We start from the raw sequence: 14236 nt of genomic DNA, 5'->3' as shown, positions 1-14236 counted from the left end.
GTATACCATATATGCCACAATATCATAACTTAAAAATAAAAGTCGATTTGTTTCGGGATGTTTCCTTAAAGTTGCCGGTTTACGAAATAACGAATTTATTCCTTTCATTTGCACCATACTGTCGTAAATTTGCACCATACTATCGGTGGAAAATAGTGTCGCGCAGGCTTGATTAGCAATTAAAAAACAAATGAGTTTTGAATATTGTATTGCAAAAAACTCTTCGGGATTTCATCAATCGATGTTTAAAGAATATCTACCTACCTTGACAACATTCAAATTTTCAGTTTTTTACATAGTTTGTGAGGGTTAAAAATGGCCGTTTTCGCAATTTTTCAATTTTTAATAGCTAATATGTCAAAAACTATCATTTTTAGAGAAAAGTCACTGAAGATCTTTTCTATTTGGAATGATCCAAAAAACCTAAAAAAACTTTTTTTCATGCAAAAAAAAAATAATTTTAGAAAAAAAAACAAAAAATTAACGTTTAAAAAATTTTTGACCACCTTTTGGTCCTGGCAACATGCAAATTTGTTAAAAGGAGTCCTTTTTGAGTAAGATTGTGCAAAAAATCTGAATCAGAATATTTTTTCTAGGGGATGCGCAGTGGCTTTCTGGACTATATACGGTTCTCATTCATCGTAGGTATCTTAATGATGGACGAATTATTAAAAATGAAATTGCAAATAAATTAATAAATAAAACCCATGTTAATGGTTCTTAGCCTTTAGTTATTTAGTATTGGAAATATGCCTTTCCTTTCTTTCATCATTTCTCTATTCTTCTTCTCAGCCTTCTATCGTCCTTTTTGGAATATAGGCCTCTTCCAACTCCTTTTATCGATCTCTATCCTCGGCAACATTCTTCCAATTTGTTCCTGTTATTTTTTTGATCTCATGTACCCATCTTAGCTGTGATCGTCTTATGGTCTATCTTTGTAAGGTCTTCAATGTTGTATTGTGAGGTTCCAACGTTGGTCTTTTTGTTTAGTAGTGTGTGCTGCAAAGCTCCATTTGAGTTTTGCCCATACCCTTCACCCAACTCCTCTTCTAGTGCGTAGAGTTTTTCATATTTTGTCATGGAACCGATGTTATATTATGTTGCTACATGGACTTGTTTGTTGTTGATCTTCTACTTCAGTCCTCCAGCAGAATCCACGGGCTAGTTGGTTCGGTGTGGAATGGTGGAATATATAAAATTCCTTCCCTTATGGAGTAACTTCTATGTATCGTGTGTATCTTAAACAGACATTTTTTTTTGAGAGTGTGTTTTTGGCCAAACAGCATCACGCTGGCCAGTCTAATTGGCAAGGAAAAAGATGTGTAATGCCGACCGTGTCAATTGCGATCTTATCATCTTTCGGTTATAAAAAGAAGAACCGATTACAAAGCCTCATAAGACAGATATATTAGAAGACGACCTTAGCTAAGAAAAAGACAATGAGAAAGAATATCGATTTACGATGAGTATGCTGGATTATCAGCAGAAAAAATAGCAGAAGGTGAAATATACGCACACCAAACTTCTGTAGAAAGAGTGACGTACTACAACAACCTCGACACAGTAATAAATGCAGATGGGGACCTTCAAGCACATGGGACCCTCCATAAGAGCCGCAACCTCCCTCTTGGTATAAAAGTAAGAATTCTGCAAGACGTCTTTTATGTCCATTTTTATGGAGCTGAATCGTGAACCTTAAACAAAGATATGTGCAGAAAATATTGTAAGCTTTTGAGATGTGGCTATATCGGTTAATAATCAAAATTCTGTGGACTGATCGAGTCACAAATAAAGAGGTCCTCAGAAAAATGGGGAAGAACCAAGAAGTACTGACCACCATCAAATCTCGGAAGTTACAATACTTCGAACACATATGGCCTCCTATAAGTTATCCGGCAAGGATAAATATTTGGAAAGCGATGTCCAGGAAGAAGATCATCCTGGTTAAAGAACCTCAGAACGTGGTTCAACACAACATTTGTACAGATAAGATAAAAATTGTCATGATGATCGCCAACATTCGTCAAAGATAGGCGCATCAAGAAGAAGGGTGCTGGTGCCAAGGTATACATAGGATTGTACATGGTACAAATTAGTAGGTTGTTTGTCCGTTATTGTCGAGCAGTTTGTTGCTTTTTGCTTATCAGCATCTATTTTGTCTTCTTGGACTAAATAAGGATCAGTCCGTAGTCCGCAGTAACTGCAATAACCTTTTACATTGTCTGTTGTAATAGGACTAAATTATATTAATAATAAATCTTAATTAGGATCTATTTTTAACCAGTGGAAATATTTGTTGACAAATAAAAACAAATCTACATAAGTTCATCTAATCTAGGGATGGTGGTTCTTGACAAAACACCGGTTTTCGGTTATACCGTTTTTTTTTACCTACGGTTTAACCTGGCGGTTATAACCGGCCAAAAAACCGGTTATTCCAAAAACCGATGTTTGCTTTTTTTAGTCATAGTCAATACCCAGTAGGTTACATTTACATTGCGCTTTAGTTTGCGATACTCCATTCGAATCGATATCAGTCCATATCAGTATAGAAATCAGTCATCAGTGTTTGAAATCGGTTTTCAGTCAGCTTAAAATTTCTCATTTACGCGCGGGGGATAAAAAATTTTACCATTTTTTCTCTGAATTCGGTATCTTTTCCGCTTATCCGGTTTTACACCTGTTATTTCTTTAAAAGGAAATAACCGGTTATAACCAGCACAAAAAACAACCGGAAAAACCGATTATTGCAGAGGAAAAAACCGGTTTTAGGTTATAACCGGTAGGTTTTTCCCATCCCTATCTAATGCTGTAGATACATGCCAGAAAATCTAAAAATACCATATTACAATAAATAATTTATTTATAACTATTCTAACATATATGTATATTTCATGAAAATATCTACTTATATGAAATACCAAACAAAAAAACTGTAAATAAAAATAATAGTGAAATTGGTGTATTGTATTGAATTTATTATTGTGATATTGTAGGTAATAGATAACTTCAAACTTTTGGTATTCGTACTGATTTTAAAACAGATGGGATTAGTATAATATGTGATTGACGTATATTGCAGCTATCTATATGCAGTTTTTTTGTTCCAGCGCTTGGAAAAGGAGATAAAACCCATAAATGACTCATCCGTGGAAAATTCGGGCCCTCCCGATTCCCACGAAGCGATGAATAATCGAGAAGTTTTCTCGAACCCTTCAAAAATACGCGAAAAGAGAAGTTTCGAGTTCCTGATGGGGCTTATAAACAACAATTCCAGGTATGAAGTTACCAGAGTGGACCCAGAGCGTACTACACAACAACCGAATGTGAGTTTTTCTTTTTCAATTTTACGTTAGCAACACATAAAAGTATGTATTTACTAAAATATACTACGAAACATGTAAACTTTAGCTATTTTGGATTAGTTTTGTGGAAATAGTTTATACACAAAATCGAACAGATAAAACCAAATCATAAAATAGCCAATATATTTGAATAATAATAATTTTCAAATAATGATTTTATTTTGTATTTTATATTTTTATTCTAATATAAAATGGATGGGTAAAGGGTAATCAAGATCAGAGTCCTTACTTACTTAGTCCTAAGCCTTTCTAGCTTTAGATGTAAGGCTGGTGGAGTTGAGTTTGGCATTGTAGTCTTCATGCTTTTCGATCGTGTGTTAGGTTCCTTGCACTTTCCAATGTCAATCCATTCTTCTCGACTTCTTTCCTGATTTCATCTACCCACTTAACTCTTGGTCTTCCTCTTTTGTTTTTCCCCTGCATTCTCGTTTCAAACACTCGTTTTGTTAGTATCTCGTTCGACATTCTACACGCGTGCCCGAACAATCTAAGTTGTCCCTCTACTATTTTTTCATTGATTGGTTCTAGTTTTAGGTTTTGTCTAATTGTTTCGTTTCGTATTTTGTCTGTCCTCTTTCTGTTTGCTATTTTCCTCAGGATTCTCATTTCCATAGCATTGACTCTGGATTTTTGTCTCCCCGTCAATATCCATGTCTCGCTGCTATACATGATTGTTGGTCTAACTACTGATCTAACGACTGCCGTTTTTACTTTCTCCGGTATCTCTTTTTTCACCAAAAATGTTGTTTTCATAGTGTTAAATAAGCTTCCTGGTCGTCCCATTCTCTCGTTTATTTCCATGTCTTGTTCACCATTTGATTCAATTATTACTCCTAGGTATTTAAAACATTCCACTTACTCTAGTTTTTTCCCCTCTAATTCTATTGCGTGTGTCTTCATTGTATTTGAAATTATCATTGTTTTTGTTTCCTCTGTATTAATTTTCATATTTATGATTGATAGTTCTTCTTCTAGGATTGCAAGATTGTTCTGTAAGTCTTCTATGTTTTCTGCTATCAATACCATGTCGTCTGGAAATAGTAGCTCCGATAGTTGAGTCTGTCTCATTTGCCGGTATCCTAATGTTAGTTTTCTCATTCTTCTCTTGGTTTTCTTAATTGCTTCATCCAGTACCACTGAGTTTTCTCGAACCCTTCAAAAATACGCGAAAAGAGAAGTTTCGAGTTCCTGATGGGGCTTATAAACAACAATTCCAGGTATAAAGTTACCAGAGTGGACCCAGAGCGTACTACACAACAGCCGAATGTGAGTTTTTTATTTTTGAATTTTACGTTAGCAACACATAAAAGCATATATTTATTATAATACACAACCAAATATGTAAACTGTAAACTTTAGTTATGTTGGATTAGCTTTGTGGAAATGTTTTATAAAGTATTACAGTATAGATCCTGATGCACGATGCACGTCATTAACTACGTCAGAGATCTGAGTTGACATTGTTGCCAAATTAAAAAAAAATCCTGAATTTATTTTAAATTAAATAATTTACATAATTATTGCAGAAGTGCATATATATACAACAAAACTAATTAATATTCAATGCAAATAAATAAAAAAATTAGAAATAGAAAACAAAAATTAAGAAATAATCTAATGTTAAAAACAATTTGAGCCGCTGGTGTAGTATAACGAAATAAAATATAATAAAAAAAACAACATTTTTCATTACTTATTTACTTTGAAATGTTTTGTTAGAGCTAGATTGTCAAATGTTAATCAATCTGTTTTCTTCAGCTTTATTTACCTACTTACGTTTAAATTTTCTGATTGACACGTTAGGTACAATTGTGCATATGCTGGTTTTATATAATTTGTGGACAACGTAAATAAGTGTGGTGCTTAAAAGTGTCACACTAATAATTCATTCTGTTTCCAGATTTTTTATCCGTCTTATTCGTTAAACAAATTGTTGCATCACCAGTTTAAACCTATAAATATGAAGCTTAATTTTAAGCCTCAAAAAGTCATAATTCTTACTGTCTTAGTAATCTTAAACTTACAAAACACAGTCTAGGTCTATGTTACAGCTGCTACTGCTACTGAAATCATTGTTACCGCTAATATTAATAATAGAGATAATTGCCTGCTTATTTAGCAGGAAATCCAAGATCATACCACTTTTTAAATAATATATATTATATTAATTATAATTACAAATTTAATTACGTAAATAATAAAAACAAATCTGAAGTGTCAACACCGCAACTGTCAAATAAGTGTTACCAATTTATGCCAAATTATCACCTTTGATTTATCGCAGTTAAACTGCTGTAATCCTAACAAGTGTGCTTCATAAAAACGCTTTATAATTCACTTATACCACAAACCATACATACTTATAGACGTTTCACGACCATGTTAATCTTTCGGATCGAATTAACGCCATCTCTTGATTGGAATGGGAACTAAAATGACAAATTTTAGTTACGTGAGAATTTCAAATTATAAATTTTGCGGGATTTTTGATGAAATTTCGCAGGAAATTAAAACAACAGAAAGACAATTCAATGTTTTATTCCATATTTTACTGAAAACTTCAAATATTCCAATTTGTTTTCAAAATGCTAAACACTACTGCTATGTGTCACGTGAAAGCACTGATGTGTATCGACTTAAATGAAAATTTTTGAAAGAATCTTGTAGGATGATTGTTTAGATAAATATTACCTTATAATCTTTTACAAACTTCCAAAAATATATAGGTCCGAAATATTGATGACACACTTGTCTATTGGAATAAACTGTTTCAGGATCTATTATATTGTTTTTTTAATGTGGAGGAAAACAACACGGGATGATCAATGTAAACTAAAAATTCTACTCATAAAAACGGAGAGGAGGTTAATACACTTGATTAAAATTGTGATTAAATCTAATTAAAAACGTAACACCACTATAATAAAATAATTAAGCCACAAGCTGTAAAATAAAAAGTAAATAAAAATTAATTTAATTGTCAACTGTCAGTTGTTAAATATGACAAGAGAATTGACTGACAGCGACATCTCTTGATTGGAATGGTAACTAATTTGCTGTCTTGACCTTGACAATTTACGTGAAACGTCTATGAGTATGTATGGTTTGTGACTTATACGCTGTGAGCTCGTACGTAGAGGGGATATTTATAAATTCGCGAGCGCCAGTAGTGGCAAATCTGTAAACGTTTACCGGAAATTTGACATAAATGTCAAAGTGATTAATTTAAAATTAAAATTAAAAACATTAATTATAAAAAAATATTAGTTGATCAAAGCTGTGGTATATATTTTTACCTTAAATATACTTTTTAAATACTGAATTTACGTTTTTTTAATGTTCCGTAATATGTAATTATAAATTATTAGCGCCATCTACACGATAATTGTGAAAGTATCCGAAGTAAGAAATTAATATTTCATCAATAGAACGTCAAATTGATTAGCAAAATCTTAAAAAAATCTATAACAATTTAATTACTTTTTAGCGTTGTAAATATTAAGCGATAACAATTAAATAATAAATTACAAATTACCGGTGAAAGTTGAATTAGTAATCCGCCAGGAGCGACACCAGAGAAGCTCACAGCGTATAAAAATTAAATGAAACCAGTTATCTGAATCGGAATGATCCATTTGAACCTTCAAATATTATTTCTACGCTCTTATAATAAAATATGTCTCTTCTTCTTCACGTGCCATATCAGGATTATCCGACGTTGGCGATCACCATTGCAAAGGCTTCTAGATCTTCTGCAATGTGGAATAGTTGTCCTGCATTTGATATCTGAGTCCATTCACGAATGTTTTTTAACCAAGAAACTTGTTTTCCTCCTACACCTCTACGGCCCTCTATTTTGCCTTTAAGGATTAGTTGTAATATCTTATATCGACTCCCCCTCACTATATGTCCCAGATAAGACATTTTTCAATGTTCAACAGTCTTTAGCAGTTCTCTATCTTTGTTTACCTTCCTTAGTACTTCTTCAATAGTTTTTCTTGCTGTCCAGGGTATCTTCAGCATTCGTATATGAATCCACATTTCCAATGCTTCAATTCTGTTCATGATCGATACTTTTAGCGTCCACACTTCTGCACTGTACAAATATACAAAATACAAAATATGTCTAGTGGCTGGAATTGCACTGTACTTGGCTAAAAGATTCTAAGAAGGAACCGATGTATGACTTAAATATTTTGTGTTGGTATTATGTGACGTCACTCACTATGACACGTATGACGTGCATCGGGATTTATACTATACCCATTATACATAAAATCAAACAGATAAAACAAATAATAAAATAACCGATATTTGATAAAAAAAAAATAATTTAAAAATAATTATTCTATTTTGTATTTTATATTTTAATTTAAGATAAAATTCGTGGGTAAAAGGGAAGCAAGATTACAATTCAATTTTGTTTATTTTTCACAAATCCAATTTTAAAATTTAAAGGTATTTTGTTATAGGGAAATAAAACAAAACGTCGCGATTAATCAGTGTACCTATTAATGAAAAACTTTAAAACAATAAATTCAAAAATAAAAAAATGACGAAAAATATTTACTAAATACTTACATAAATGCATAACATCTTTAAATTTTTAACCCATCAGAACCTGCTTGTTCAGATTACCTTATCTACATTGTCACAATTTGTACATTATAATGTACATAAAATGTACTGGGTTGTTAAATATGCAAACAGATATTTTATAGTCAAGAAAATCTAGTGTGCAGATATAGAGTATGATACAAAATTATGGAATAAATTCATTATTTCAGAAACAGACGACTTAAAAAAAATAAAACACGCCAATTTTAATTTTTAAAATAAAAATGTGTGTACCATTTTTATATATTCGGCTGCAATACGAAGGAAAAACAATCTTACTTTTTAATTAGAATAAGGAGTGCAGCCAGTCCCTTTAACTGCAGTTTTCTGCTCTTATTGGAGCGTCATCAGAAGGAACGTAGGCACTGTTCTCCTTAATCCAATCAAATCGCATCGAAATGTTTTCCCAAATATTGCAGCCAAAATGATGGTAATGGGTGGCTAGCGCCATCTGGCCGTAAAAATACGAAGCAAGTTTTCAATCCTAATAGCAAATAATTAATATTGAAAAATATCAAAAATTACTAAAAGATTTTTAAATTGAAAACTTACTGGTACATCCCCATGTATACGCCTCCAAGACTTCTACAATTTGCAAGTCATATGGATGCTGCAGTAAAGACGATAGGGAAGGAATTCTAAACCTTGCAATTCAAATCCCCCGTCTGCAGCTGGCTAGGAACTGAAAGATGCACCATAGTTACTCTACTGAGTAATAAGAAAATAAAATAAAAATGTGTGTACCATTTTTATATATTCGGCTGCAATACGAAGGAAAAACAATCTTACTTTTTAATTAGAATAAGGAGTGCAGCCAGTCCCTTTAACTGCAGTTTTCTGCTCTTATTGGAGCGTCATCAGAAGGAACGTAGGCACTGTTCTCCTTAATCTTTCGATGCGATTTGATTGGATTAAGGAGAACAGTGCCTACGTTCCTTCTGATGACGCTCCAATAAGAGCAGAAAACTGCAGTTAAAGGGACTGGCTGCACTCCTTATTCTAATTAAAAAGTAAGATTGTTTTTCCTTCGTATTGCAGCCGAATATATAAAAATGGTACACACATTTTTATTTTATTTTCTTATTACTCAGTAGAGTAACTATGGTGCATCTTTCAGTTCCTAGCCAGCTGCAGACGGGGGATTTGAATTGCAAGGTTTAGAATTCCTTCCCTATCGTCTTTACTGCAGCATCCATATGACTTGCAAATTGTAGAAGTCTTGGAGGCGTATACATGGGGATGTACCAGTAAGTTTTCAATTTAAAAATCTTTTAGTAATTTTTGATATTTTTCAATATTAATTATTTGCTATTAGGATTGAAAACTTGCTTCGTATTTTAATTTTTAAATAGTCATCAATTACAATATGTGTTGGACTTACATCATCAGTGTTAGCTTAATCATGTAATCAACGATTTTTTTAATGCATAATATGGATTCCACGGGACACTTCATTTGAAGGGTCTTCTACTCGTTTTTGTAACGATGTATTATTCTGTATTAACAGATATTTGCCTCGCCTGTGAAAAATGTTAAAACTTGATCTCGGTCCATTAGGAATTTTCCAGAATGACAGGACTGACTTACGTGATGTTGGGAGTGTCACAATATGATTGAAGAATTCACAAGAGAACAAGTCCGCACGAAAATAAATAAAAAGGATATGGCAAATTAAAAACTGCAACTGTCAAAAACTGTTAAGACCAATTTTGGAGGGATAATGTAAACTTAAGTGTGGCAATAGTTTTGTAATGCGATATTATTTTGTTATACCTGAACAATTAATTCAAATGTCACAATAAATAACAATAAAAATGTATACTAGTTAAAACTGAAATTTAGAAACTAAGTTTTATACAAATAATATACTTTTTACGATTTATATACATAACAATACAAGATTTTTTTACGGAGAACCAGCTGCTTCAAGTCGACCCTTTTACCCAAACAGCTCCATCACAAAGCTCTATATATACATGTTTTCCTTGGAGATGACCCGTTGCTGATCTGTCGTGCATGTATAATTGACCTTCTTCACAATAGTACCGAAATAACACCGATCTATACAAACCCTTTTCAAGCATTCTACTGCCAAATATCATACCTTCATGGATGAGTGAGTCGATCGATTCTCAATGACAGGTTAGAGATGTTGTATCGAAGTGATTGTTATTCAAGGAAACTACTTTTTTTTAGGAAAAGGACTAAAATAATTTAGAAGAGGCAACTCTTAATGTATACAGGGTTGGGATAACGTATGGAACCAAGTAATCCTCTTTGAAACGAAAAAGACGATATTCATGAAATTGTCCATGTAAGTACAACGACACATAACGCATCTGATGCCAGATTTTTTTTTACTATGCGTTTCGGTTTCACCAGAATTGACCTTGATGTGCCTATTCATGACCAATATTGGCTATCACCAGGAAAATCTGTATTTTATCTGCAACAGCGCTGAAAAGCTGCATATTATGTTCTGAGGTTCTTTCGCCAAGATATTTTTCTTCTTCCTGAACCTTGCTTTCCAAATATTTTTTCTTGTAGGTAGGGTTGTAGGAGGGCATGTCTGGATTTATTTTGCATGATGTGTCAAAAGTATTATAACTTTTAATATTTTATGGTGGTCAGTACCTCTCGGTTCTTCTACATTCTTCTGAGGACTGAGGACCTTCTCATTTGTGACTCGGTCAGTTTACGGGATCTTAAGTATTCTCCAATTTAGCTAAATATCAAAAGATAAAACCTTATCTTGTAAAAGGTATATTTAAAATCCCTAAAAAGGGCTATACCACAACAAAACGTTTTCGGAATCAATATTCCATCATCAGTGTTATCACAGGTTTACATACTTTAAGCCATCAAAATATACGGGTAACTACCCTTGAGTTGTTATTAAACAGTTGATGTTACATTATATTATCCGATTTTAAAGGATGTTAAAAATATTTCCAGATTAACCCCTGGCATCACATGACATCAACCATATTGGTTGGGAAATTGTAGGTAGGACCTTACATGGCAGAAGACCTTACATGGCAGAGTTTAGGCGACAACAAATTAGTTGTCACCTGAACTCTGCCATGTAAGGTTCTACCTACAATTTCCCAACCAATATGGTTGATGTCATGTGATGCCAGGGGTTAATCTGGAAATATTTTTAACATCCTTTAACCTTCCACAACTAATATAGGTTTTCTGAACATTAATCCGTCTCAGAAACCGGCATAAAAAATGTTTCCATTGACACACTTTCAAGTGTAGCGTTGTGTTTACTCCTTGAAGGAGTGAAATTAAACAAGATTTATACCTATTTTTAATTTATTAAGCCTCTTAAACATTAGCAAAATACCAAAGAAAATAAAAACAAATATACAACATCTCATGTGTGAAAAACAAGCTCAATTTTTCCACTGCCGTTTTTTGTTCCTAGCTTCACCTTTTACTTCTGGCAATTGGGTTACTAAATTATCAGCACTTGTTCGCATGTTGTTTCGTTAATGAAAATATTTTTTCATCGAACATGTCACGTCCAACATCGATCTTTGAGAAAATTTTTTATATAATATTGCCGATAATTGCATAATCACTTGAAACTAAAGACTCAAACTTCAACACTAAAAACAGGCACCTGAATCAGGCAGCTACTGTTGGGGGTGAAGATCCATAACGAACAATTTGGATATAATCGTAAAAACTCTAAGTGGTCCTTCTCACAGACCCAATGTTAGTCACGGAAGGTTAAAATCGGATAATATAATGTAACCTCAACTGTTTAATAACAACTCAAGGGTACTTACCCGTATATTTTGGTGGCTTAAAGCACGTAAACCTATGATAACACTGATAATGGAATATTCATTCCGAAAACGTTTTGTTGTGATCTTGGCCTTTTTAGGGATTTTAAATATACCTATTACAAGACAAGGTTTTTATTTTTTGTGATTTATGGTATACAGCCAGTTACAGGAATTTTTCCTTGTGATATTTTTAAATATATATATTAAAAGCTCCCAATCTTTTACACATAATATATTATCTTCGTTTAAGGACCACAATTCAGCATTATTGAAAACGACTGAGAAGACATAGCATCGCAGCTTTTTTGCTTTTATACCAAGAGAAAGGTTGTGGCACTTAAAGAAGGCCCCCATCCAGTTTAAGGTGGATATTGCTTTTACAATGCTCGAACTTATCTCCTAGTTGTTGGCCCATTCTTCGAGTTTATTGGCATATTTTAGCATAATACAGGGGTCGGCATAAGTCAAGCAACAAATTTGCATTAAGAGAAAAAATGCAGCATCAAAATAAATGTATTCAAAGAAATTACAAAAGAGATTCGAAACAAGTGTTCACATTGGCCCATCTTGATCAATAGATTTATTGCAACGTTTCGCAATGGAGAAGGCAGGTCCGGCGAAGCACATCAAACTGTCCGCGAAGATTTTCAAATTTTTCTTCAACTGCAGTTCGGAGATCGGGAAGGGTGCGTAGTCCTCTTGCAAAAACGCGGTTCTAGAGAAGGCCCCACAGAAAGAAATCACAGGGTGTCAGGTCACATGACCGTGCGGGCCACTCAACGATTCCTCGTCTGCCTATCTGTTCTCCAAAATAAGGTACTTCCTCAAACATGCCACATATCCCGACGCCCACTTGCTATCATGGCACCGACAGAACTGTTGTAACGTTACAAATGTCACATCTTTGGAAATTTTAATTTTAAATAATTATTTTACTTCATTTTCTTTATTATTTCATTAATAATTATCTTCTGTATTGGTTTTAACTTGTTTTTCGTTAAAAATCTGTTTGGCGCTCGTTCTATAGGCAACTTTCTTTTCATCTAATATCTAAGTCATCATACGGAACGTACTTCATATATCCTTACTCTCTAGATATATATTTTAATACGGAACATGGTTGTCCAGCTCCTCATAATTCACGCTGTCATGACAATTCTCAAAATGGCGGTGAAAAATTAATTTCGCTATAAAAGCCAATTACCGGCTGGTGCCAGCTCCCGAACAGGGAGAAGTTGGTTTTTTGCGGTTTCCCAACTTCATTGCACAATTATACCTGTTCGTCCCAAGAAAATAGCCGCAACTATTTTCTCCACTCGAACGCACACTGTCCACGCTGCACTCAAAGCCACCTCCTGACCGCCGACGAGGGACGCAGGTTCGCCTGTCGTTGTACAATGGTTTCTAGGGAGACTGGTCGAGAGCAAAGCACGGACAGTACACGTAAATGTTTATGGAACCAACAACAATCCATCAAACTTTCTTCTCTGTTGACTTCTTAGCCTTCTGGACACCACCGTCCGGCATAACCCAGGATCCAAGAACACCAGGACACGGCGCTTGCCCCAGTGTGTTTTTCGGACTGTTTGCTTTTACTGCCAACACAATACATTCACCTCAAACCCTGAAGAGGACAAAATCCTAAACGGGGAAGCACATTGAACGCATTTCTTCTAAACATTATCTAGACAAGCAAATCAAACAATGTGGCTGGCTGGTGCCAGCTATTTATCTCATCAAATCATCTCTTGGGGTAAGGATATTATCATATTATTTATTACAATCATTATATTCCTACATGTATACCTAGCTTTTTATAATAGTTTTTATAGTATTTTTATATCTAACCTCCCATCTTATAAAAGCATGTGTTCTGATAGTTTAGTTTTAAATATCTTTTTAACTTATAATATATGCATGTGAGTAATCAAATTATTTAACTATTCCCTTCAGAATTAATTCCATTTAATTTACCCCTTGCCATCTGCTACTTTTTGAATACTTTTTGGCACATTTTGTATTCTAGTTTTTGGATAGAAATCACTTTTCTCCCTTCGGGAGCCACCTGCCTTCATCGCCGGTGATGCACACCTAAAGGCCAAGACAACAACATTCATCGAACAGACAGCAGCACCCGACATCCCTAGTTGCAGCGACCTAGGGCCACAACATCTGGCCAGGTCTACCAATCTACAGCTGTACCATCCGACATCAAGAAGATCTACCACCAAATACCACAAGCCATACATAAGTATAATCCAGAATTGTTAGTTTTTGGCAATAATTTTAATATATTTGTTAATTCATTTAATAAGTCACATTTTTATCATATTTTTATGAACAATAAACATGATTGGTCAAAAAAATAGTTTTGTTTGCTTCCATTCTCAATTTTCAGAGTTCATAGGACAAGACGAACACACACCTTGAGAGACTGAGCTGAACTAGGGTAGT

At 33.9% G+C, this 14236-nt stretch overlaps 1 protein-coding gene across 1 annotated transcript in view; it reads left to right on the top strand.

Annotated features, from left to right (window-relative positions):
• Window positions 1–14236, top strand: part of LOC114333350 (uncharacterized) — a 941557-nt gene that overhangs the window by 590300 nt on the left and 337021 nt on the right. Inside the window, exon 4 of the mRNA XM_050643392.1 lies at window positions 3111–3326. Coding sequence (XP_050499349.1) covers window positions 3111–3326 — 216 coding nt within the window. The remainder of the gene's footprint in view (window positions 1–3110; window positions 3327–14236) is intronic.

The sequence above is a fragment of the Diabrotica virgifera genome, chromosome 2, assembly GCF_917563875.1.
Source record: "Diabrotica virgifera virgifera chromosome 2, PGI_DIABVI_V3a".
NCBI lineage: Eukaryota > Metazoa > Arthropoda > Insecta > Coleoptera > Chrysomelidae > Diabrotica > Diabrotica virgifera.
Note: the sequence above shows the minus strand (reverse complement) of the source record. Positions and strands in the feature narration are given on the sequence as shown.